Source organism: Lissotriton helveticus, chromosome 7 (assembly GCF_964261635.1).
Source record: "Lissotriton helveticus chromosome 7, aLisHel1.1, whole genome shotgun sequence".
In the NCBI taxonomy this organism is placed as follows: Eukaryota; Metazoa; Chordata; class Amphibia; order Caudata; family Salamandridae; genus Lissotriton; species Lissotriton helveticus.
Window position 1 is genome coordinate 1,957,909,140 of NC_136068.1, and position 25,591 is coordinate 1,957,934,730.

General features: G+C 50.2%; 1 protein-coding gene across 1 annotated transcript in view; it reads left to right on the forward strand.

Moving 5' to 3' along the window:
• The window catches only part of LOC144770983 (uncharacterized), a 335,407-nt gene that overhangs the window by 181,458 nt on the left and 128,358 nt on the right, over positions 1-25,591 (forward strand). The window contains exons 7-9 of the mRNA XM_078655850.1: positions 9,341-9,493; positions 10,372-10,501; positions 15,382-15,456. Of these exons, the coding sequence (XP_078511976.1) occupies positions 9,341-9,493; positions 10,372-10,501; positions 15,382-15,456 (358 nt within the window). The remainder of the gene's footprint in view (positions 1-9,340; positions 9,494-10,371; positions 10,502-15,381; positions 15,457-25,591) is intronic.

The window sequence follows — 25,591 nt, forward strand, 5'->3', positions numbered from 1 at the left end:
CCGAAACTACTACGTTGGTCCATCTCCCTGCAGGGGATGGACTTCACTGTGGAACATCGACCCGGCCAGGACCACGCCAACGCGGATGGCCTGTCCCGCTTTTTCCGCCTCGACGAGGAGAGTCCCCAAGAAGATGGGTGACTCTCCCCGCCTTCAGCTGGGGGGGACGCATGTTGGACAGGCCACATGAAGGGCTCGCTCCCTCCCCGCAGGACAGGGCCCGGGCCACCGTCAGCACCATTGCCCGGCCCAGCCGCCATCTTGGACACGGCACCACGCGGCCGCGCGGCCTCAGCCCGACCCCAACCCTGGGCCTGGCCAGGCCCCGACATCCCGGCACCACCCTCCACCCAGGAGGTGAACGGCCCACTTGGCAGGTCAATGGGAGTACGAAGTGTCGACGGCTCTCCCCCGCCAGGTGCCGAGCACCCCCAGCCTCCTCGGGCGCTGGCTCCACCCCCCTGCTGGGTGTCTGGACTCCCTCATCCCAGACCTCCCGACCTCCAAGAGCGAGGGTCCGGACATCAAAGGGCGCCAGACCTATAACTGAGGCAGCCCCAGGACAGGAAGGCAGTTGTATCCTGGAGTCGAGAGACACCGCGACGAACTCATCCTTGACGGACTGTTGGCGCTGCCACAGCCCTGCCTTGTGAACTATTGTCCTGCCTGCTGGCGCGGCCGCGGCCCTCTGCAACCTTCATCCTCGTGGGACCTGCTGGCGCTGCCGCGGCCCTCTGCAACCTGCATTCTCGTGGGACCTGCTGGCGCTGCCGCGGCCCGTTGTAACCTTCATCCTCGTGGGACCTGCTGGCGCTGCCGCGGCCCGTTGTAACCTTCATCCTCGTTGGGACCTGCTGGCGCTGCCGCGGCCCGTGCCACCTACGACCTCTTCGGGACCTGCTGGCGCTGCCGCGGTCTGACCCATCCGAACACCGAGCTCGAGGATTGTGAGCTATCACCGTTACACACCCGTACCCGTGGGTACCAAGACTGTCCCGCTACCCCCTTCCCTTACTAGAGACTAGAATTGAGAGGATCATCGTGTCCTGATCGCCCTGTATCGTACCACTCTACTACCCGAAGTGCCTATAAAAGGTGTTACCATAAGCTTTGTGTGGTGTCCATCTGTGGGGGGGAAGTTACCTGTCTGTGCGATCACTCTGCTCGGCCGACCCTCCAGGTCCCCGTCTAACAACCCTTCACTTGCAACTCCTGCAAGTATGACGGCACCAAGACCAACTCCCCATCCACTAACACCAAACAGAGATCTGACACCAACCACCTTAAATGCATCCTTCTCAACACCCGCTCGGTCCACAAACACGCCATCGACCTTTGGAATCTACTACACACCATGTCTCCGGACGTCGCCTTCCTAACAGAAACTTGGATGAACGCCTCCTCAGCTCCAGACATCACCATAGCCATCCCGGAAGACTACAAGATCATTCGAAAGGACCGCACCAAGCAAACCGGAGGAGGCATCGCCATTGTCCATAAGAACACCATCCGCGTTTCAACCAGCGCAGACGTCAACCTCGCGAGCGCCGAACACCTTCACTTCCAGATCCACACCGACCCCAAGACCACACTCAGAGGCACTCTCCTCTACAGACCACCAGGACCCCGTGCACAATTCTGTGAAGACATCACTGACTTCATCACCCCTCACGCCCTCCCCTCCGAGGACTACATCCTACTGGGAGACCTCAATTTTCACCTGGAAAAGAACAACGACAGCAACACCACCACCCTTCTGGACAATCTCGCCAACCTCGGACTCAAACAACTAGTTAACACTCCCACCCACTACGCAGGACACACACTCGACCCTATCTTCACCTCCAGCAAGCACATCTCCTTCAGTCGCACCACAGCTCTCCTTTGGATGGACCACAGCTGTGTTCACTTCACCTACAAAAAGACCACAATCCACAACCACCCTCAACCCACTCTGCGAAGAAAATGGAACAAAATCAGCACCGAACAGATCTCCACATCGCTTTCTCAAAACCCCCCAGCCTATTCGTCGAACCCTAACCAAGCAGCCATCAACCTCACACAATGGCTAACTCACAGCGCCGACTACCTAGCACCCTTGAAAAAACGCCAAATCAAACTAGGAAACAAAAACGCCCCCTGGTTCAACGATGAGCTTAAGAAATCCAAGAAACTCTGTCGCTCCCTCGAGAAGGCTTGGAAAAAAGACCCAAACACCAGCACCAAGGACGCCTTCAAAAACGCCACCCGCATACACCACCAACTGATCCGGACAACCAAGAAAGCCGCTTTCAAAGACCGACTAGACGACAACGCCCACAACAGCTAGGAATTATTCAACATCGTCAAAGAGTTTACCAACCCCTCTGCCAACTCCAACGACATCACTCCCTCTCAAACCCTCTGCGACTCCTTAGCCTCGTTCTTCCACAACAAAATAGCAGACATCCACAACAGCTTCAACAACCAACCCGAAGACCAACCCACCCAACCTTCTGCCGAACCTTCACCCCCCTTGAACATCCTTAATGACTGGAACCCAATCTCCACTGAGGATACCATCCGCCTGATGAACTCCATCCACTCAGGATCCCCCACAGACCCGTGCCCTCACCACATCTTCAAAAAAAGCGGACTCCATCATAGCACCACACCTCCGAGACGTCATCAACTGCTCCCTCAACTCCGCCACCTTCCCGGAAAGTTGGAAACACGCCGAACTCAGCGCCCTTCTAAAAAAAACCACAGCTGACCCCACCGAACTCAAAAACAACCGCCCCATCTCGCTCCCGGCCAAAGTCATCGAGAAAGCAATCAACAACCAGCTCGCCGCCTTCCTCGAAACCAACAATTCCCTCGACTCCTCACAGTCCGGCTTCCGAGCCAAACACAGCACTGAGACCGCACTCATCGCAGCAACAGACGACATTCGAAAACTACTGGACAATGGAGACACAGTCGCCCTCATCCTCCTCGACCTATCCGCAGCCTTCAACACAGTCTGCCATAGCACCCTGTTACAACGCCTCAGAAACATCGGAATCCAAGGAAAAGCTCTGAAATGGATCACCTCGTTCCTTGCTGGAAGAACTCAGAGAGTCCGCCTCCCACCGTTCAAGTCAGAAGCCTCTGAAGTCATCTGTGGCGTGCCACAAGGATCCTCACTCAGCCCCACCCTCTTCAACGTATACATGAGCCCCCTCGCGACCATCGCACGCCAACACAACCTCAACATCATCTCCTACGCTGACGACACTCAACTGATCCTCTCACTCACCAATGACCCTAACACCGCCAAAACCAACCTACATCAAGGAATGAAAGAAGTAGCAGAGTGGATGAAGCTCAGCCGTCTGAAACTGAACTCAGACAAAACAGTAGTCCTTATCTTAGGTACCTCCCCCTCCGCATGGGACGTCTCTTGGTGGCCAGCGGCCCTTGGAAAAGCATCCATCCCGACGGACCACGCACGGAACCTGGGCGTCATCCTAGACTCCTCACTCTCGATGACCAGACAAGTCAACGCCGTTTCATCATCCTGCTTCAACATTCTTCGCATGCTCAAAAAAACATTTCGCTGGATCCCCACCGAAACTAGAAAAACGGTCACCCACGCACTGGTCACAAGCCACCTGGACTACGGAAACACCCTTTACGCCGGCACCACCGCAAAACTGCAGAAAAAACTCCAACGCATCCAGAACGCATCAGCCAGACTCATACTAGACATCCCGCGTAAAGATCACATTTCTAATCACCTGAAAGACCTCCATTGGCTCCCTGTCAATAAGAGGATAACTTTCCTCCTCCTCACCCACGCACACAAAGCACTTTACGAACTTGGACCCGAATGCCTCAACACGCGAGTCTCCTTCTACACCCCCCCACGCCAGCTACGCTCTTCCAACCAAGCCCTTGCTGCTCTTCCTCGCATCAACAAAACCACCATGGGAGGAAGATCCTTCTCCTACCTGGCGGCTAAAACTTGGAATTCTCTCCCCATTCACCTCCGCCTCACTCAAAACCACCCAGCATTCAGAAAGCAACTTAAAACCTGGATATTCGACAAGTAATTCCCCTCCCTCCTCAAGCGCCTTGAGACCCTCCGGGTATGTAGCGCGCTATACAAATTCACTTGACTTGACTTGACTGACTACCAGGTGGGAAACAGCTATCACAACGCGGCTCTTTCCCTGCATGCCATTACAACGCAAGCGTTACAACGCATGCGATGTAAGAACACGTAGCCATTACTGAGCATGTTTTTACATCACATGTGCTTTTACAACGCATGCATTGCAATGGCCATCCACCTTGTTCCGTGACCTCACAACGACGTGCGCCGCCCCTCAGTTGATGTGAAGCAGAAACCAGGAGAGAGGAACCACAAGAAAAGACAGGTAAGGGGGATTGGGCCGGGGGTGCTGGTTACTTTTTGAGGGTTTAGGGTAGTGACGGGGGTTGTGCAGGGTAGTATTTGAGTGTAGGGACCGGACTGGGGTTTGTGTGAGGGTCGTGCTGGGGGTAGTGTTTTAGGGTAGTGTTGGGGCATCGTGCTTGGTAGTGTAAATGTAGGGAGAGGAATGGGGCTGGTGGAGGGTCGTGCAGAGCTACTACATTAGGGTTTAGCGTAGGGCAGGGTAGAGTCACTTACCTTGCATACTTTTACCATGAGTATACCTTTACCAGGCATGCCTTTGGGTTGTAATGGCATGCGTGGTAAACGCATAGCTGTGGTAAAAGTTTGCAATGTAATGGCATGTCGTCATTGACATCACGTAGTAATACCCACGTTGTAATGGCACGCGTGGTATTGGTATGCGATGTAATAAGTCATATTCCTCCCAGGACAACCGTCTCAGTAGTTTGAGGATACCAGAGCATTGGCCACAGGGGGAATAACTTGATCCTGTATCGAGAGTGAGTCGTCGATGATGACTCCAAGGTTTTATGCTCATGTCTTGGGGTCGGCGCCTCTCCTACTGATGGAGGCCACCAGCGTGAATCAATGAACCCCACAGAATAATAGGATCTCCGATTTCTGAGCATTGAGGTTCAAACAATGTTCAGTCATCCAGTCTGCTGGTTCTGAGAGGCACCTGGCCAGGTTGCCTCAAGTGTCATTATGTTTGCCCCCCATGGAGATGAGCAGCTGTGTGCAGGGCATCAAAGGTCAAATGGAGCTGTGTGGGTCAGTGATGCCTTGGACTGAAGACAGTTTGATGGTCTGCCTGAGCAGCGTGAAGGGCCGTTGGAACCATGTGAGGAATTACAAAGGTCTGTTTGCTGGCCCTTGACCAGAGCAGGTCTGGTGGGAACATCTGCTGGTGATTGAGGGGTTGTGTGTACCTGTGTGTGTGTCTGCGGTGCAGTGTTCAAGGCTCTATGGGGATTGTTGGCCGTTGTTTGAATTGTCAATGTGACAGTGAGATGGTGTTTTGGGGGCTGTGACAGTCTTCTTGGTGATATGTGATGGCTTTTTAGGAGATGGGGTCTTTTTTGTGAGACATGTCACGCTCGTTTGGGGCTTTGTGGGCATCTGTTAGTAGATAGGCAAGCCCGTCTGCGCCCGTCCGCTCTAAGTCCGCGATGGCCGTGGATCACGCTGACTCATCCCGACCTTCACATAGTTATAATGAGAACGAGCTGCGCGCGTGGGATGAGGGTGGCAGATGTTCTGTTTGTCCTCTCATGGAGCTGATATGGGGACCCGTCTCATGCATCACTTGTAAATGGACCACACCTTGGCTACGCCACGACCCCACATTAAGCGCCAGCACCACGAGGGTTTGTCCCCTCACATTTAAGGGCGGCTTGATCAATGCACGCTCCCTGGGCTGCCACAGCCAGGACATCAGGGACCTGATTCTTGACTCCAATCTAGATTTTCTTTTTGTGACCGAGACCTGGCTCAATGACACTAGTAACCCTGACCTATCGACCGCCCTTCCTCCCGGCTTCACCATCTTTAGGTTAGACAGACCGATTGGGAGAGGAGGCGGTGTTGCTGTACTTCTTAGAACCTCCCTTAAGTGTCATACTTTCAATTTAGGTCCCCTCAAAGGAGCAGAAGGTATGGGCTTCTCGATCATGTTAAACGCATCTACTTCCTTTTCGGGAGGACTGATATATCGCCCCCCAGGCAATGCATCTCCATTCTTAGACTCTCTAGGTGATAGTCTAGGTCAGCTTCTTCTGCGTTAACCTCATTTCACCCTAATGGGGGATTTCAACCTGCAATTGGAATCGAGAATCGATGCTCAAGCAACCAATTTTTATCAGACCCTAGATATCTTTGGTCTGCATCAATCCGTAGTGCTACCGACCCATTCCGCCGGACATACCCTAGATGGGGTTTGTTCTAATTTTCCCACACTGGAAAGACACACCCCGATTCCCCAAATCTGGACAGACCATAGTCTGATTCCTTTCATGATATGCATCTCTGATCCGGTAAAAACCTTGCGGACAAGTCAGCACCCTACTTCTCACCTCAACTGGAAGAGAGTGGATGAATGCATTAAATCCAACCCACCCAGACAATCTCAAGTTCCTAGATGCACCAAGTTATTGCAGAACGTGTCCCTCCTACAAACCGTTCTAGCAAGGGCACGAGGAAAAAGCCGAATGCACCTTGGTATTCACAGGTGTTAGCAGAAAACCACTTACTTTGTAAAAAAAGTGAAAGGAAATGGAGAAAAACTTATGACTATTCAGCCAAAATCCTTTATTTACAGCACAGAAAATCCTACCTCGACAGCATTAAGCTAGCCAAAAAGGAATATTACATCAATGCTATTAAAGAGGCAGAGCAGAAGCACAGAACGGTTTTCTCAATAGTGAAGTCTTTCACGCATCCCAAAGCTCTGGAACCACAAATTCCTCCTTCGGCAACTTTCTGCAACCCGATTGCCGACTATTTTGAGGAAAAAATTGAGCAAATACAGAAAGATTTCCCTGTCCCTCTCCCCCCCCCAGGATAATAACCTTTCAAGGTGGAGGGAAAACAAACTTCACACTCTGAATGTTTTCCAACCGGCTTCCCTTTTGCAAACCCGGGAGGTCATCCTGGCTTGTAAATCAGGAGCCCCCCCTGACTCTTGCCCCCCCAAATACTCCATCAGATAATTGATGTAATGAATCCTACTATCAATACGATAGTCAGTGCCTCACTCAGCTCTGGAGTGGTTCCTCCTGACTGGAAAAAGGCAATAGTAAAGCCTTTAATGAAGAAATCCAACAAACCTACCACTGATCTATCTAATCTTCGACCCATATCCCTTCTCCCTACTTTGGGGAAAATTACAGAGCAGATAGTTTACCAAGAATTGAAAACTTTTGTTGACACGCACAACATTTTACACCCTCAACAGTCAGGTTTCCGGACAAAACACTCAACCGAAACTGCTCTCCTTGAGCTCACTGATTCTATCAAACTCTTGCAGGATGAGGGCAAAAATGCTGTCCTGATTTCATTGGACCTCACGACAGCGTTCGATACCATCGCGCATGAGATCCTGTTTGACAGGCTGATGAGTATAGGTATAACAGAAGTTGCCCTGGCATGGTTAACATCCTTCTTGACCGACAGATCTCAAACAGTATCGTTAGGCTCTTTTTTATCCAAAGAAAAAATAGTTCCATCTGGGGTCCCGCAGGGCTCCATCTTAAGCCCGTTATTGTTTAACATTTATATGATCCCCCTCATTTCACTTATAGAGTCACATGGGATACTTGTTACATCATACGCGGATGATACCCAGTTAGTGGTCTATATGGATACAAATTCCATAAATATGGAACAAAATTTCAAGAGTTGCCTGAGGGAGGTTTTCCAATGGATGAACACCAACCACTTAAAATGTAACACCAATAAAACGGAGATCCTACCGCTGTGAAAAGATGTCCAATTCTGTCCTAAGGACTGGTGGCCTGATGACTCACCTGTTCCACCACAATCAGTGGAAACCGCAAGAAACCTAGGGGTCCTGTTTGACTCCGCCCTTTCCTTTGACCAGCATGTCAGGAACACTGCAGGGAGCTGTTTCAGCATTATTAAATCCCGAAAAAAGTTTTTTGAGTTCCTACCAACTGATTCTAGAAAAACAGTGGCAGTAGCACTGATATTATCGCGCTTGGATTACTGCAATGGCCTGTTGGCTGGGGTCAAAAAAATCTACGCTGAAATAACTTCAAAGTGTCCAACATGCAGCTGCAAGATTGGTGCTCAAACTACCTAGAAGATCTTCGGCTACCAGTGCACTTAAGATCTTGCACTGGCTGCCGCTACGCAAGAGAATCTTCTTTAAAATCTTGCTGACCTCTTTCAGAGCTTTAAACAAGATAGGTCCAAAGTATCTTGCGAAACGTTTCGTGAGCTATAACCCTTCAAGATGCCTGAGGTCGACAGGCGGCAACCTAATTAACATCCCAAAATTTAATTATAAAACCAAGGGAGGTAAGACACTTACTGTACTGGCCTCTAAGGCGTGGAATGCCATGCCCAAAAATCTCAGACTTCTGACTCAGGAGAATGCCTTTAGGAAACAACTAAAAACTAGGATTTACAGTCTGTCAGACAGTTTTTGTAATGGCTGCTATCTAGGTTTTAATATTTGTTTTGTACACCGTATCAGCGCCAGGATGCTCCTTTCGGAGCGACAGTTCGCGCTTTATAAATGCCATATACAAATACAAATACAAATACAAATATGTTGGGCTCTCTTGGGGATTGCGAGGGGCTGTTGGGAGCGATGAGAAGTTCTGCTGGTGGGATTGTAAGGATATTTTATGGCTGGGAAAGGAGATGTTGGGGTGTTTCTGGCGTTTGTTGGCAAATAGTTTTTTGGGTGGGTTGGTTAATTGTTATGTTGAGGTATTTTAGGCGCTGAGCGAGAATCTTTCGTGAGGTTTGTTTGTTTGGTGTGAACATGTGATACTTTGTTGGCATTTATGTTGGGATCCGTTGGAACCGCGATGCTTCTGGTGCGTTGAGTCTCTTGAGGGCTCTCTAGGGGTCTGTTGGGGGCTGCGTGAGGGTCTGTGGGGAGCTACGGCCAGGCTTGATGAATTGTCTGAAGGTCTGTGTAGTGTCTGTGGTGGGTCTTTGGGACGTATGATGGTTGGGTGGGAGCAGATGAGGACTTGTAGGTGGTCTCTGCCGGCCTCCTTGGTCTGTGTGGACATGTAGAGCTTTGAATGTAGGTCAGTTGAGAAGTATGAGGGTCTTTTGAAGTTTGTTTTATTTGAGGATCTTTTGGGGCTTACGTTCAGCGAGCAGGGTTTGGCATTCGGAGGCTTCTCCTTGATCTAACCTCCCTCCCTCCCATGTCTTCCGCAGCTTCCTCTATGACCTGGAAGAGAAGTTTGAGGACAACATGTACACCTTCAACGTGTGTGATGTGGTCCTGAGCCACGCGGCGGACTTCCGCAAGGTGTACCTGCCCTACGTGACCAACCAGTCGTACCAGGACCAGACCTTCCAGCGTCTTCTGTAAGGAGTGGGTGCGAGGGGTGGGTCATGGCAGTGATGGTGGGTGACGCGCAGTCAGGAGTGTGGTTGTACAGGACATTTGAAAGCGCAGCCAGGAGACACTACACTTACCCCCTTCCGCTTCTCCTTTTTGCTATTAAACTATTACCATCTACCTTACTCTTCCTTTGCCCCAACTCCCTCACACATTCTCATTTCTATAGTTTCAGGTTTTCTCCATCTTCTTTCTCTCTATCGTTTAATTTCCTCACTCTGAGCACACGCGTATACACACATTCATTTCTTCCTTTCTGACTCTCTCCTGCTCACTCTGCTTTCTTTACTTTTCATGTTCCCATTTCTCTCTCCCTCATGTTTTGTTTTGTTCTTTCTCATCCTTTTTTGACCTCCTGTTCTTTATTTTACCTACCCCTCATTTCTTTTCATGTTCTTTCTTCTTCTTCTTCTCATTTTTGATGAGGTTCTCTCTCCTGCTGTTTTCATCTCTCATTTTCCTTGTTTTAGGCTCCATTCTCCTTACAATCCTTTGTCCTCTTCCCCTCTTCCTCCATTGTTTTCCCATGGTCTCTTGCACAGAACTCTTCTCTCTCCGGAGACGAGATAAGCTTTGATCTCTTCAATAAACACAGCTACATCAGAGGTCGTCAGTGTTTCTTCCCATGTGGTTAACGGTTACGTCACTGCCCACGGGCTCCACCTCAAACCAGGACTTCCTCTGCAGAGACCACACAACCCAGCAATGTCTTCTGTGCCTGTAAAGGCAGTAGTACAGCCACACCTGAGCTGTGCATGTGAGCTACTCAGCTGAGTATGAGAATGGGCTGCAGCCTCCTCCTTCTGAGGCTGCACTTTTAATCTTCCATCTCTTCCTCCTCCAGGAGCGGTAACCCCAGGTTCCAGCAGGTGTTGGCGAGGCTGGAGAGTGACCCTGTGTGCCAGCGGCTGTCCCTCAAGTCTTTCCTCATTTTACCCTTCCAAAGGATCACGCGACTCAAGCTTCTCGTGCAGGTAACCTCCGCCAACCTCCACCCGCTTTATTCTTGGCAGCTTCTTTCCTCCTGTCCACCCCACTCTCTGGGCCTCTTCATCCATTCCTCTCTCCTGTCCACCCCACTCTCCATTCCTCTCTCCTGTCCACCCCACTCTCTGGGCCTCTTCATCCATTCCTCTCTCCTGTCCACCCCACTCTCTGGGTCTCTTCATCCATTCCTCTCTCCTGACCACCCCACTCTATGGGTGTCTCTGGCCATTTCTTTTTCCTGAATGTTTCACCATGTTTCCCCGATATTCCCCTGTGCTTTGCCGTACCCAGAGTTGGTCTTTATGCCACAGTGTAACCAAGATCTGAGCCTGTGGTCAACGCTCAACTAATGACCCATCTCGAAACCCAAAAAACCTTTCACCCATCTCAATCGGGTTTCAGAACAGGCTTCTCCACAGAGACTGCACTTCTAAGAGCCACTGAAACTCTGCGGGAGGGAGCCGACAAAGGCAAAACTATGGCCTTGATCATGCTGGACCTCAGTGCCGCGTTTGACACTGTAGCTCATTCTATACTGCTACAGTGTCTAAACAGAGCGGGAGTCACTAAAGAGGCTCTAGGCTGGCTGAAGGCTTTTTTAACCAACAGAAGCTTTCAGGTCCAAAGAGGGATCTATCTCTCTGACAGTCTGATCTTAGAACAGGGGGTCCCTCAGGGCTCGGCCCTGAGTCCCACCCTGTTCAACTTATATATGTCTCCTTTGGCAGAGGTGGTCCAATCGTTCGGCGTAGAGCTTGTCTCTTACGCCGACGACACTCAACTCTTGATCTCCTTGTCTCAATCCCCCTCCTCTGAGGCAGATAACTTCAACTCATGTATGTGCAAGTTGGCTACATGGATGAACGAGCATTGCCTCAAATTAAACGGAACAAAAACAGAGGTACTCGTCATAGGTGGGAACAACACCAACTGGACCAAGGATTGGTGGCCCCCATGTCTGGGATCATTACCCATCCCCAGTCAGGAGGCCAAGAACTTGGGTGTCTGGATTGACACCAAACTTTCCTTTGACAGTCATGTCCAAAAAACAGTTGGGAAATGCTTCGGAGTGATGAAGACGCTCCGTCGCACCCTGGATCTCCTTCCTCTGAGTTCCAGGCGCACGATGACGCAGGCTCTCATCACATCCCGTATTGATTATGGGAATGTGCTTCTATTGGGCACCTCAGAAAAAAACATTAGGAAGCTACAGGTCCTACAAAATTCAGCAGCACGCCTTGTGCTACGACTCCCGCGAAGAGCTCCTTCTAAACCTTCCTTGGATGCTCTGCATTGGCTACCCATAAAAAAACGAATAATATTCAAGGCCCTTCTCTGGTGCCATAGAATCATTCACCTTAGAGCCCCCTCCTATTTGTCAGACTTAGCCTTACCCTATGAACCTTCCAGATCCCTTCGCTCGAAGGGAACTGGTCTGCTCAAGATAATGCGCCCAAAAAAAGCCAGACTTGGAGGCAGATCTTTCCGCATCCTCGCAGCTAAGGAGTGGAATACCCTTCCTATGAATATCAGACAGGAAAAAAGTGAAACATCCTTTAGGAAACATCTAAAAACATATCTTTTCACCACCTAAACTGTCTGATGCTTCACTCCATCTAAGCAACACTCTTCTCCATAGCGCGGGGACACGTCGAGAGACGTCACCAGGCGCTCTATAAGCCCCTATAATAATAATAAAAATATGTGCTTTGCTGTGCCCAGGATTTGTCTCGGTCAGTGCTTCCCAATAGTTTTAGAACCACAACCAAATTGTATAATGACAAACATTCATGGCCCACTTAGCTTCAACGGACATGAGACAGGGTAATTTTTCAATGTAATCGTTGACATGGTTTCAAAATGCTGTGAATTACCAACTTAACATACTCTTTACTAAGCCTGGGTGGACAACTACGCTACACTCGCAAAGTTTGCGCTACTTTGCGTGACGCAAATTGCATGGAGCACAGTGCGAACACGCGTAGCGTAGCAGTCACTTTTTGCTTGCTCGTGGTCCTCAATGTCAAGTTGGCAACCGCGAGCAAGCAAAATGACATCCCGGCGAGACTTATTGCTCGTTCGCGATCTGCAACATCAAGTTGGCGATCGCGAGCCTGGAAAATAAACCCCCCGGCGAGATTCTCAACGCGGGGAGGTCAGGTTTCTCCTTGCGAATGGTCGCGTATGCTTGCGACCGATCATGATGAGAATCTACCATTCCGTGTAGAGAAAGCTGCTGCTCAAGTAAAAATCCACTCGAGTGGCAGAAAACGACAGCTCGCACAGTGCAAGATGCCATTTTCAATGATTGCACAGTGTGGACAAGCATCCAGCACTGTTCAATCATCGCGAACGGCGTAGTGTGCTGTAGCGCGACACGTAGCGCACGATGTGCACTTTGCGGAACTACTCGTAGTGCTACTTCACAAACTATGCCCAGGGTTACTCTTTACAATTTTGTATGCTCCTCTCTAACAGCAATTGTTTGTAAATGTAATGACCTTAGCCACGCCCTTTGATATGTCATTATCGGATTTTGGCCAAGAGATTGATCTTCCATAAATGCATCAGTTCAGGCTTAATTTGCAAACAAATAAGTACCAGTACCCTTGTCAGGAGGCCAGTGCAGCTGCACAACCCATGCTCTTGTCAGAGCTACCAATGATAGTACCACAACAACTAACCATCACACTCCTACTAGAGTGACTATTCCATGCCCCCAAATCTATAAGAATGTCTTGCGAGCAGGTATAGGTCACTTTTAATGTATATAGAATGAGTAAATACCTGTTATTGTGTTCATCTTGAGAGTTGACAGACAGTGCCTCCATGTGGAAGGCTGTCGTAAGTGCCGGTGTTGACAATTAAGTGCCGGTGCTGAGCACCGGAGACCACCAGCTCAAATTAAGCTCTGTGCCAGACGGTGAACTGCACTGGAGCTGGAACACTTTTCGTAGTGCGGTGCTGGCCTGTGGCACCAGCTCACTAATCTCACAAGACTTCTGAAAAACTATGGTGTTAATTAAAGGGATTTAGCAAATTTCAAAAAACCCTTTTGCAGCGAAGGGGGTAAGGTCTCATGCATTTTTGTGTTGAAACAAGGCCCAGTGGTGCATTCGAACTCCATACACATATTTCAGTTTTATATAGCACGAACACTGCCCAAGGGCATTGGAGCAGTCTACACGAGCGCAAGATTACATTACCTAAGGTCAGATTCATTTTATTTCAAACACCCAATAATAAATCCTTTGCCCAGAGCCAACGCCGGGACTTGAACCCGGTTCCTACATCCATAGTCGGCAGCTCTGGCTTTTAGGTGGAATCCATATTTCTCAATTTATATGTGAAAGACATACTCAAGTGCGGTGGTTGTGAATGATTACTTTTAGTGAGCACATTCTCTGTTGAAATGGCTTGAAGTTATAAAGCAGCAGCTGGAATTCTCAGCCCGAATTGAGCTTGGGGTTACTTGCAAGGGGTTGTTTTAAATTGAACTTAGGACATCGCTCAGCACCTTTGCTCTGTATTTTTAGAGTCAGGGCGCTGTCGTCCATGTGACATGATCGAAGTGAAGTCTATTACTAAAGCCTCATGCGGTAGTGCGCTGTAAATTACAGACGAAACATTTTCCACAGCACTATATAGCATACAAATGATAAATGTGTGGAAGCGGGTTCAGGGAATACTTCTCAAGTGAGCATCCCAAGTAAAGGGGTCTTGATTTGTTGAGATCATATGAAACTCTTTGGGGCAAATTATCAAGAACGGAGTAAAGATTATCGCTTTAGCGGCAGGACACTGCTGCTAAAGCGGCGATAATGGGCTTGATAATATGTCGTCGAGAATTCCAATAGAAGCCCAGGTTCACACCAGAAGTTGGGCTTCTATGGGAATTCACAAGGGCATTTTATCAATCCCATTATTGGTTTCCTGCCGCTAAAGCAGCGGTCATTTTAATGCTGTTTCTTGATAATATGCCCCTTTGTTTCCATCACACTTCAGAATTACCAAACAAGGGCTTCACATTTGCTTTTCTAACTGCTGGTATATTCTGAAATGTGTACAGCTCATTTACAGGTATTTACATTTTTGTTTTACAAAAAAAACGGCATCCTATGACCTTTCCTTTCACACTCCCTGGACCCCGCAAGATTGTCACTTTAAGGACTCCTCTCAGGCCGAGAAAGAAAAGAAAGCACCAATCTCAATGTTAAAAGAATAAGCAGAAATTTCTCAGAATACACAGCTTGATATTTGACCTCTGCCTTTGAAGCGCCACAAATGTGATGAGATAAATACAAAATGTAAAGGCAGAAATTGTTGGCGATCCACACTTTGGGAAACGCGGGTCTATGTGCTTCTTTCTTACCGTAATGTGTGAAGCCTTAAGCGCTCTCTTGTTGACTACCAAGGCGCAAGGAACCCTTGGTGGAGGTCATTGTTCAGCAGCTGTTTGTCTGTCTGTCTGTCTTGTTTCTGTTCTGCTGAATTTGATTCTTGTTACTGTACATTTCTGTCTCTGTGTAACATGGACTCATGTCACTCTACAGACCCACATTTCACTCCTTGTTTCATTAAATCTTGTGTTAACCACTCTCCTAATAATGCTCAGAGCCAGAGTGCTTGTGAGTTGTGTTGTGGAGCCTGGTGTGGCAGGATACATCTACCACACGCCCTCCTTGTCCTCCTCTTCTTGTGCTTCCTTGTGTGGACATGTCTTCTTGATCCTGCCACACACCGGTTGTAAACACCGCCCCTTTCCTTGCATGTCACACCTGCCTCTACCCCAGGGGATTCATTTGTTTACATCCCTATTGAGAAGCGTTGCTGCCCTCTCTGAACGCTCTCCCTGTGTCTCCAACAGAACATACTCAAGCGAACGCGTCCGGGGTCACGCGAGGAAGCTCCGGCCACACAAGCCTACAGCCTTCTGGAACAGGTATGAGTTAACGTCACCTTATGTACATGAACCTACAACCTACTGTAGTAACATAGCCCATGCTGGTAGGATGTACTTTAAGTAGGTTTATTTAAATAGATAAACATGTAGCTCAGATCCTCTACAGCAAGTAGTTACAGTCTGTAGAGCAGCCACATCAGGAGCAGCCTGCTAGCTGCTCAGCCCTTCCACCAACCGTCACCACTCACACCAGTCACCCAAGCATGCCACACACAGCGCACAAACCAACTTTCAACCGGAACACTCACACCAGTCACCCAAGCATGCCACACACGGGTCACACACCAACACTCCACAAGAACACTCACACCAGTCACCCAAGCATGCCACACACGGCGCACAAACCAACATTCAACAAGAACACTCACACCAGTCACCCAAGCATGCCACACACGGCGCACACACCAACATTCAACAAGAAGACTCACACCAGTCACCCAAGCATGCCACACACGGCGCACACACCAACATTCAACAAGAACACTCACACCAGTCACCCAAGCATGCCACACACGGCCCACACACCAACATTCAACAAGAACACTCACACCAGTCACCCAAGCATGCCACACACGGCGCACACACCAACATTCAACAAGAACACGCACACCAGTCACCCAAGCATGCCACACACGGCGCACACACCAACATTCAACAAGAACACTCACACCAGTCACCCAAGCATGCCACACACGGCGCACACACCAACATTCAACAAGAACACTCACACCAGTCACCCAAGCATGCCACACACGGCGCACACACCAACATTCAACAAGAACACTCACACCAGTCACCCAAGCATGCCACACACGGCGCACACCAACATTCAACAAGAACACTCACACCAGTCACCCAAGCATGCCACACACGGCGCACAAATCAACATTCAACAAGAACACTCACACCAGTCACCCAAGCATGCCACACACGGGGCACACACCAACATTCAACAAGAACACTCACACCAGTCACCCAAGCATGCCACACACGGCGCACACACCAACATTCAACAAGAACACTCACACCAGTCACCCAAGCATGCCACACACGGCGCACACATCAACATTCAACAAGAACACTCACACCAGTCACCCAAGCATGCCACACACGGCGCACACATCAACATTCAACAAGAACACTCACACCAGTCACCCAAGCATGCCACACACGGCGCACACACCAACATTCAACAAGAACACTCACACCAGTCACCCAAGCATGCCACACACGGGGCACACACCAACATTCAACAAGAACACTCACACCAGTCACCCAAGCATGCCACACACGGCGCACACACCAACATTCAACAAGAACACTCACACCAGTCACCCAAGCATGCCGCACACGGGGCACACACCAACATTCAACAAGAACACTCACACCAGTCACCCAAGCATGCCACACACGGCGCACACACCAACATTCAACAAGAACACTCACACCAGTCACCCAAGCATGCCACACACGGCCCACACACCAACTCTCCACAAGAACACTCACACCAGTCACCCAAGCATGCCACACACGGCCCACACACCAACTCTCCACAAGAACACTCACACCAGTCACCCAAGCATGCCACACACGGGGCACACCAACATTCAACAAGAACACTCACACCAGTCACCCAAGCATGCCACACACGGCGCACACACCAACATTCAACAAGAACACTCACACCAGTCACCCAAGCATGCCACACACGGCGCACACACCAACATTCAACAAGAACACTCACACCAGTCACCCAAGCATGCCACACACGGCCCACACACCAACATTCAACAAGAACACTCACACCAGTCACCCAAGCATGCCACACACGGCGCACACACCAACATTCAACACGAACACTCACACCAGTCACCCAAGCATGCCACACACGGCGCACACACCAACATTCAACAAGAACACTGACACCAGTCACCCAAGCATGCCACACACGGCCCACACACCAACATTCAACAAGAACACTCACACCAGTCACCCAAGCATGCCACACACGGCCCACACACCAACATTCAACAAGAACACTCACACCAGTCACCCAAGCATGCCACACACGGCGCACACACCAACATTCAACAAGAACACTCACACCAGTCACCCAAGCATGCCACACACGGCGCACACACCAACATTCAACAAGAACACTCACACCAGTCACCCAAGCATGCCACACACGGCGCACACACCAACATTCAACAAGAACACTCACACCAGTCACCTAAGCATGCCACACACCGCGCACACACCAACATTCAACAAGAACACTCACACCAGTCACCCAAGCATGCCACACACGGCGCACACACCAACATTCAACAAGAACACTGACACCAGTCATCCAAGCATGCCACACACGGGGCACACCAACATTCAACAAGAACACTCACACCAGTCACCCAAGCATGCCACACACCAACATTCAACAAGAACACTCACACCAGTCACCCAAGCATGCCACACACAGCGCACACACCAACATTCAACAAGAACACTCACACCAGTCACCCAAGCATGCCACACACAGCGCACACACCAACATTCAACAAGAACACTCACACCAGTCACCCAAGCATGCCACACACGGGGCACACACCAACATTCAACAAGAACACTCACACCAGTCACCCAAGCATGCCACACACAGCGCACACACCAACACTCCACAAGAACACTCACACCAGTCACCCAAGCATGCCACACACAGCGCACACACCAACATTCAACAAGAACACTCACACCAGTCACCCAAGCATGCCACACACGGGGCACACACCAACATTCAACAAGAACACTCACACCAGTCATCCAAGCATGCCACACACAGCGCACACACCAACACTCCACAAGAACACTCACACCAGTCACCCAAGCATGCCACACACAGCGCACACACCAACATTCAACAAGAACACTCACACCAGTCACCCAATCATGCCACACACAGCCCACACACCAACATTCAACAAGAACACTCACACCAGTCACCCAAGCATGCCACACACGGCGCACACACCAACATTCAACAAGAACACTCACACCAGTCACCCAAGCATGCCACACACGGGGCACACCAACATTCAACAAGAACACTCACACCAGTCACCCAAGCATGCCACACACGGGGCACACCAACATTCAACAAGAACACTCACACCAGTCACCCAATCATGCCACACACGGCCCACACACCAACATTCAACAAGAACACTCACACCAGTCACCCAAGCATGCCACACACGGGGCACACCAACATTCAACAAGAACACTCACACCAGTCACCCAAGCATGCCACACACGACGCACACACCAACATTCAACAAGAACACTCACACCAGTCACCCAAGCATGCCACACACGGCGCACACACCAACATTCAACAAGAACACTCACACCAGTCACCCAAGCATGCCACACACGGCGCACACACCAACACTCCACAAGAACACTCACACCAGTCACCCAAGCATGCCACACACGGCGCACACACCAACATTCAACAAGAACACTCACACCAGTCACCCAAGCATGCCACACACGGCGCACACACCAACACTCCACAAGAACACTCACACCAGTCACCCAAGCATGCCACACACAGCGCACACACCAACATTCAACAAGAACACTCACACCAGTCACCCAAGCATGCCAAACACGGGGCACACCAACATTCAACAAGAACACTCACACCAGTCACCCAAGCATGCCACACACGACGCACACACCAACATTCAACAAGAACACTCACACTAGTCACCCAAGCATGCCACACACGGGGCACACCAACATTCAACAAGAACACTCACACCAGTCACCCAAGCATGCCACACACGGGGCACACCAACATTCAACAAGAACACTCACACCAGTCACCCAAGCATGCCACACACGACGCACACACCAACATTCAACAAGAACACTCACACTAGTCACCCAAGCATGCCACACACGGGGCACACCAACATTCAACAAGAACACTCACACCAGTCACCCAAGCATGCCACACACGGGGCACACCAACATTCAACAAGAACACTCACACCAGTCACCCAAGCAATGCCACACACGACGCATACACCAACATTCAACAAGAACACTCACACCAGTCACCCAAGCATGCCACACACCAACATTCAACAAGAACACTCACACCAGTCACCCAAGCATGCCACACACGGCGCATACATCAACATTCAACAAGAACACTCACACCAGTCACCCAAGCATGCCACACACGACGCACACACCAACATTCAACAAGAACACTCACACCAGTCACCCAAGCATGCCACACACGGCGCACACACCAACATTCAACAAGAAGACTCACACCAGTCACCCAATCATGCCACACACGGCGCACACACCAACATTCAACAAGAACACTCACACCAGTCACCCAAGCATGCCACACACGACGCACACACCAACATTCAACAAGAACACTGACACCAGTCACCCAAGCATGCCACACACGGCCCACACACCTACATTCAACAAGAACACTCACACCAGTCACCCAAGCATGCCACACACGGGGCACACACCAACATTCAACAAGAACACTCACACCAGTCACCCAAGCATGCCACACACGGGGCACACACCAACATTCAACAAGAACACTCACACCAGTCACCCAAGCATGCCACACACGGCGCACACACCAACATTCAACAAGAACACTGACACCAGTCACCCAAGCATGCCACACACGGCGCACACACCAACATTCAACAAGAACACTCACACCAGTCACCCAAGCATGCCACACACGGCGCACACACCAACATTCAACAAGAACACTGACACCAGTCACCCAAGCATGCCACACACGGCCCACACACCAACTCTCCACAAGAACACTCACACCAGTCACCCAAGCATGCCACACACGGCGCACAAACCAACATTCAACAAGAACACTCACACCAGTCACCCAAGCATGCCACACACGGCCCACACACCAACATTCAACAAGAACACTCACATTAGTCACCCAAGTATGCCACACACGGCCCACACATCAACATTCAACAAGAACACTCACACCAGTCACCCAAGCATGCCACACACGGCCCACACACCAACATTCAACAAGAACACTCACACCAGTCACCCAAGCATGCCACACACCAACATTCAACAAGAACACTCACACCAGTCACCCAAGCATGCCACATATGGCGCATACATCAACATTCAACAAGAACACTCACACCAGTCACCCAAGCATGCCACACACGGGGCACACCAACATTCAACAAGAACACTCACACCAGTCACCCAAGCATGCCACACACGACGCACACACCAACATTCAACAAGAACACTCACACCAGTCACCCAAGCATGCCACACACGGCCCACACACCAACATTCAACAAGAACACTCACACCAGTCACCCAAGCATGCCACACACGGCGCACACACCAACATTCAACAAGAACACTCACACCAGTCACCCAAGCATGCCACACACCGCGCACACACCAACATTCAACAAGAACACTGACACCAGTCACCCAAGCATGCCACACACGGCCCACACACCAACTCTCCACAAAAACACTCACACCAGTCACCCAAGCATGCCACACACGGGGCACACCAACATTCAACAAAAACACTCACACCAGTCACCCAAGCATGCCACACACGGGGCACACACCAACATTCAACAAGAACACTCACATTAGTCACCCAAGTATGCCACACACGGCCCACACACCAACATTCAACAAGAACACTCACACCAGTCACCCAAGCATGCCACACATGGCCCACACACCAACTCTCCACAAGAACACTCACACCAGTCACCCAAGCATGCCACACTCGGCCCACACACCAACATTCAACAGGAACACTCACACCAGTCACCCAAGCATGCCACACACGGCGCACACACCAACATTCAACAAGAACACTCACACCAGTCACCCAAGCATGCCACACACAGCGCACACACCAACATTCAACAAGAACACTCACACCAGTCACCCAAGCATGCCACACACGGCGCACACACCAACATTCAACAAGAAGACTCACACCAGTCACCCAATCATGCCACACACGGCCCACACACCAACATTCAACAAGAACACTCACACCAGTCACCCAAGCATGCCACACACGGAGCACACACCAACATTCAACAAGAACACTCACACCAGTCACCCAAGCATGCCACACACGGCCCACACACCAACATTCAACAAGAACACTCACACCAGTCACCCAAGCATGCCACACACAGGTCACACCAACATTCAACAAGAACACTCACACCAGTCACCCAAGCATGCCACACACGGGTCACACCAACATTCAACAAGAACACTCACACCAGTCACCCAAGCATGCCACACACGGCCCACACACCAACTCTCCACAAGAACACTCACACCAGTCACCCAAGCATGCCACACACGGCGCACACACCAACATTCAACAAGAAGACTCACACCAGTCACCCAAGCATGCCACACACGGTGCACACACCAACATTCAACAAGAAGACTCACACCAGTCACCCAAGCATGCCACACACGGCGCACACACCAACATTCAACAAGAAGACTCACACCAGTCACCCAATCATGCCACACACGGCGCACACACCAACATTCAACAAGAAGACTCACACCAGTCACCCAAGCATGCCACACACGGTGCACACACCAACATTCAACAAGAACACTCACACCAGTCACCCAAGCATGCCACACACGGCGCACACACCAACATTCAACAAGAAGACTCACACCAGTCACCCAATCATGCCACACACGGCCCACACACCAACATTCAACAAGAACACTCACACCAGTCACCCAAGCATGCCACACACGACCCACACACCTACATTCAACAAGAACACTCACACCAGTCACCCAAGCATGCCACACACGGCGCACACACCAACATTCAACAAGAACACTCACACCAGTCACCCAATCATGCCACACACGGCCCACACACCAACATTCAACAAGAACACTCACACCAGTCACCCAAGCATGCCACACACGGCCCACACATCAACATTCAACAAGAACACTCACACCAGTCACCCAAGCATGCCACACACGGCGCACACACCAACATTAAACAAGAACACTCACACCAGTCACCCAAGCATGCCACACACGACCCACACACCAACATTCAACAAGAACACTGACACCAGTCACCCAAGCATGCCACACACGGCGCACACACCAACATTCAACAAGAACACTGACACCAGTCACCCAAGCATGCCACACACGGCCCACACACCAACATTCAACAAGAACACTCACACCAGTCACCCAAGCATGACACACACGGGGCACACACCAACATTCAACAAGAAGACTCACACCAGTCACCCAAGCATGCCACACACGGGGCACACACCAACATTCAACAAGAAGACTCACACCAGTCACCCAAGCATGCCACACACGGCCCACACACCAACATTCAACAAGAACACTCACACCAGTCACCCAAGCATGCCACACACGGCGCACACACCAACATTCAACAAGAACACTCACACCAGTCACCCAAGCATGCCACACACGGCGCACACACCAACATTCAACAAGAACACTGACACCAGTCACCCAAGCATGCCACACACGGCCCACACACCAACTCTCCACAAAAACACTCACACCAGTCACCCAAGCATGCCACACACGGGGCACACCAACATTCAACAAAAACACTCACACCAGTCACCCAAGCATGCCACACACGGGGCACACACCAACATTCAACAAGAACACTCACATTAGTCACCCAAGTATGCCACACACGGCCCACACACCAACATTCAACAAGAACACTCACACCAGTCACCCAAGCATGCCACACATGGCCCACACACCAACTCTCCACAAGAACACTCACACCAGTCACCCAAGCATGCCACACTCGGCCCACACACCAACATTCAACAGGAACACTCACACCAGTCACCCAAGCATGCCACACACGGCGCACACACCAACATTCAACAAGAACACTCACACCAGTCACCCAAGCATGCCACACACAGCGCACACACCAACATTCAACAAGAACACTCACACCAGTCACCCAAGCATGCCACACACGGCGCACACACCAACATTCAACAAGAAGACTCACACCAGTCACCCAATCATGCCACACACGGCCCACACACCAACATTCAACAAGAACACTCACACCAGTCACCCAAGCATGCCACACACGGAGCACACACCAACATTCAACAAGAACACTCACACCAGTCACCCAAGCATGCCACACACGGCCCACACACCAACATTCAACAAGAACACTCACACCAGTCACCCAAGCATGCCACACACAGGTCACACCAACATTCAACAAGAACACTCACACCAGTCACCCAAGCATGCCACACACGGGTCACACCAACATTCAACAAGAACACTCACACCAGTCACCCAAGCATGCCACACACGGCCCACACACCAACTCTCCACAAGAACACTCACACCAGTCACCCAAGCATGCCACACACGGCGCACACACCAACATTCAACAAGAAGACTCACACCAGTCACCCAAGCATGCCACACACGGTGCACACACCAACATTCAACAAGAAGACTCACACCAGTCACCCAAGCATGCCACACACGGCGCACACACCAACATTCAACAAGAAGACTCACACCAGTCACCCAATCATGCCACACACGGCGCACACACCAACATTCAACAAGAAGACTCACACCAGTCACCCAAGCATGCCACACACGGTGCACACACCAACATTCAACAAGAACACTCACACCAGTCACCCAAGCATGCCACACACGGCGCACACACCAACATTCAACAAGAAGACTCACACCAGTCACCCAATCATGCCACACACGGCCCACACACCAACATTCAACAAGAACACTCACACCAGTCACCCAAGCATGCCACACACGACCCACACACCTACATTCAACAAGAACACTCACACCAGTCACCCAAGCATGCCACACACGGCGCACACACCAACATTCAACAAGAACACTCACACCAGTCACCCAATCATGCCACACACGGCCCACACACCAACATTCAACAAGAACACTCACACCAGTCACCCAAGCATGCCACACACGGCCCACACATCAACATTCAACAAGAACACTCACACCAGTCACCCAAGCATGCCACACACGGCGCACACACCAACATTAAACAAGAACACTCACACCAGTCACCCAAGCATGCCACACACGACCCACACACCAACATTCAACAAGAACACTGACACCAGTCACCCAAGCATGCCACACACGGCGCACACACCAACATTCAACAAGAACACTGACACCAGTCACCCAAGCATGCCACACACGGCCCACACACCAACATTCAACAAGAACACTCACACCAGTCACCCAAGCATGACACACACGGGGCACACACCAACATTCAACAAGAAGACTCACACCAGTCACCCAAGCATGCCACACACGGGGCACACACCAACATTCAACAAGAAGACTTACACCAGTCACCAAAGCATGCCACACATGGCGCACACACCAATGCTACAGCGGAACTCCAAAAATCATTTCTAATCAGCACTTACCATTTCCCTGAAGCCTCCGAACACACACTCATTCGTCAGTGGGGCCCATAACACTGTGCGTTTACTTTGTTCACTTAAATTTGGCTTCAAGGAATTTGCTGAAACACAAAGGACTAATGCTGTAACATTTGGTGGAGTGTTTAAACCTATTTAATCAGTTATTATTTACACCTACAGTTTTTTACACTTTACCATGGTTTTATCAAACATGAATTTTATCCAGACACACCACCGTAGTGGCAATGGATCTGCTAGAAAGAAAATTAGGCGTAGGAAAATCACAAGACCAGCTTTAATATTCCATTTTGCCAAGTTTTTTTAAAAGCAAAAGTTTAATATGTCTGACATTTAGGCATTGATTATTTCTTTATTAAGTAAAAATCTTAAACTTTATTTCAGAATGATCATTTTATTTAAAGCTCAAAAAACAGTCATTTATTTAGAAGTCAGTTAAAAGTTTAGCAATGGACACATAGTTCCAAATTCATTCT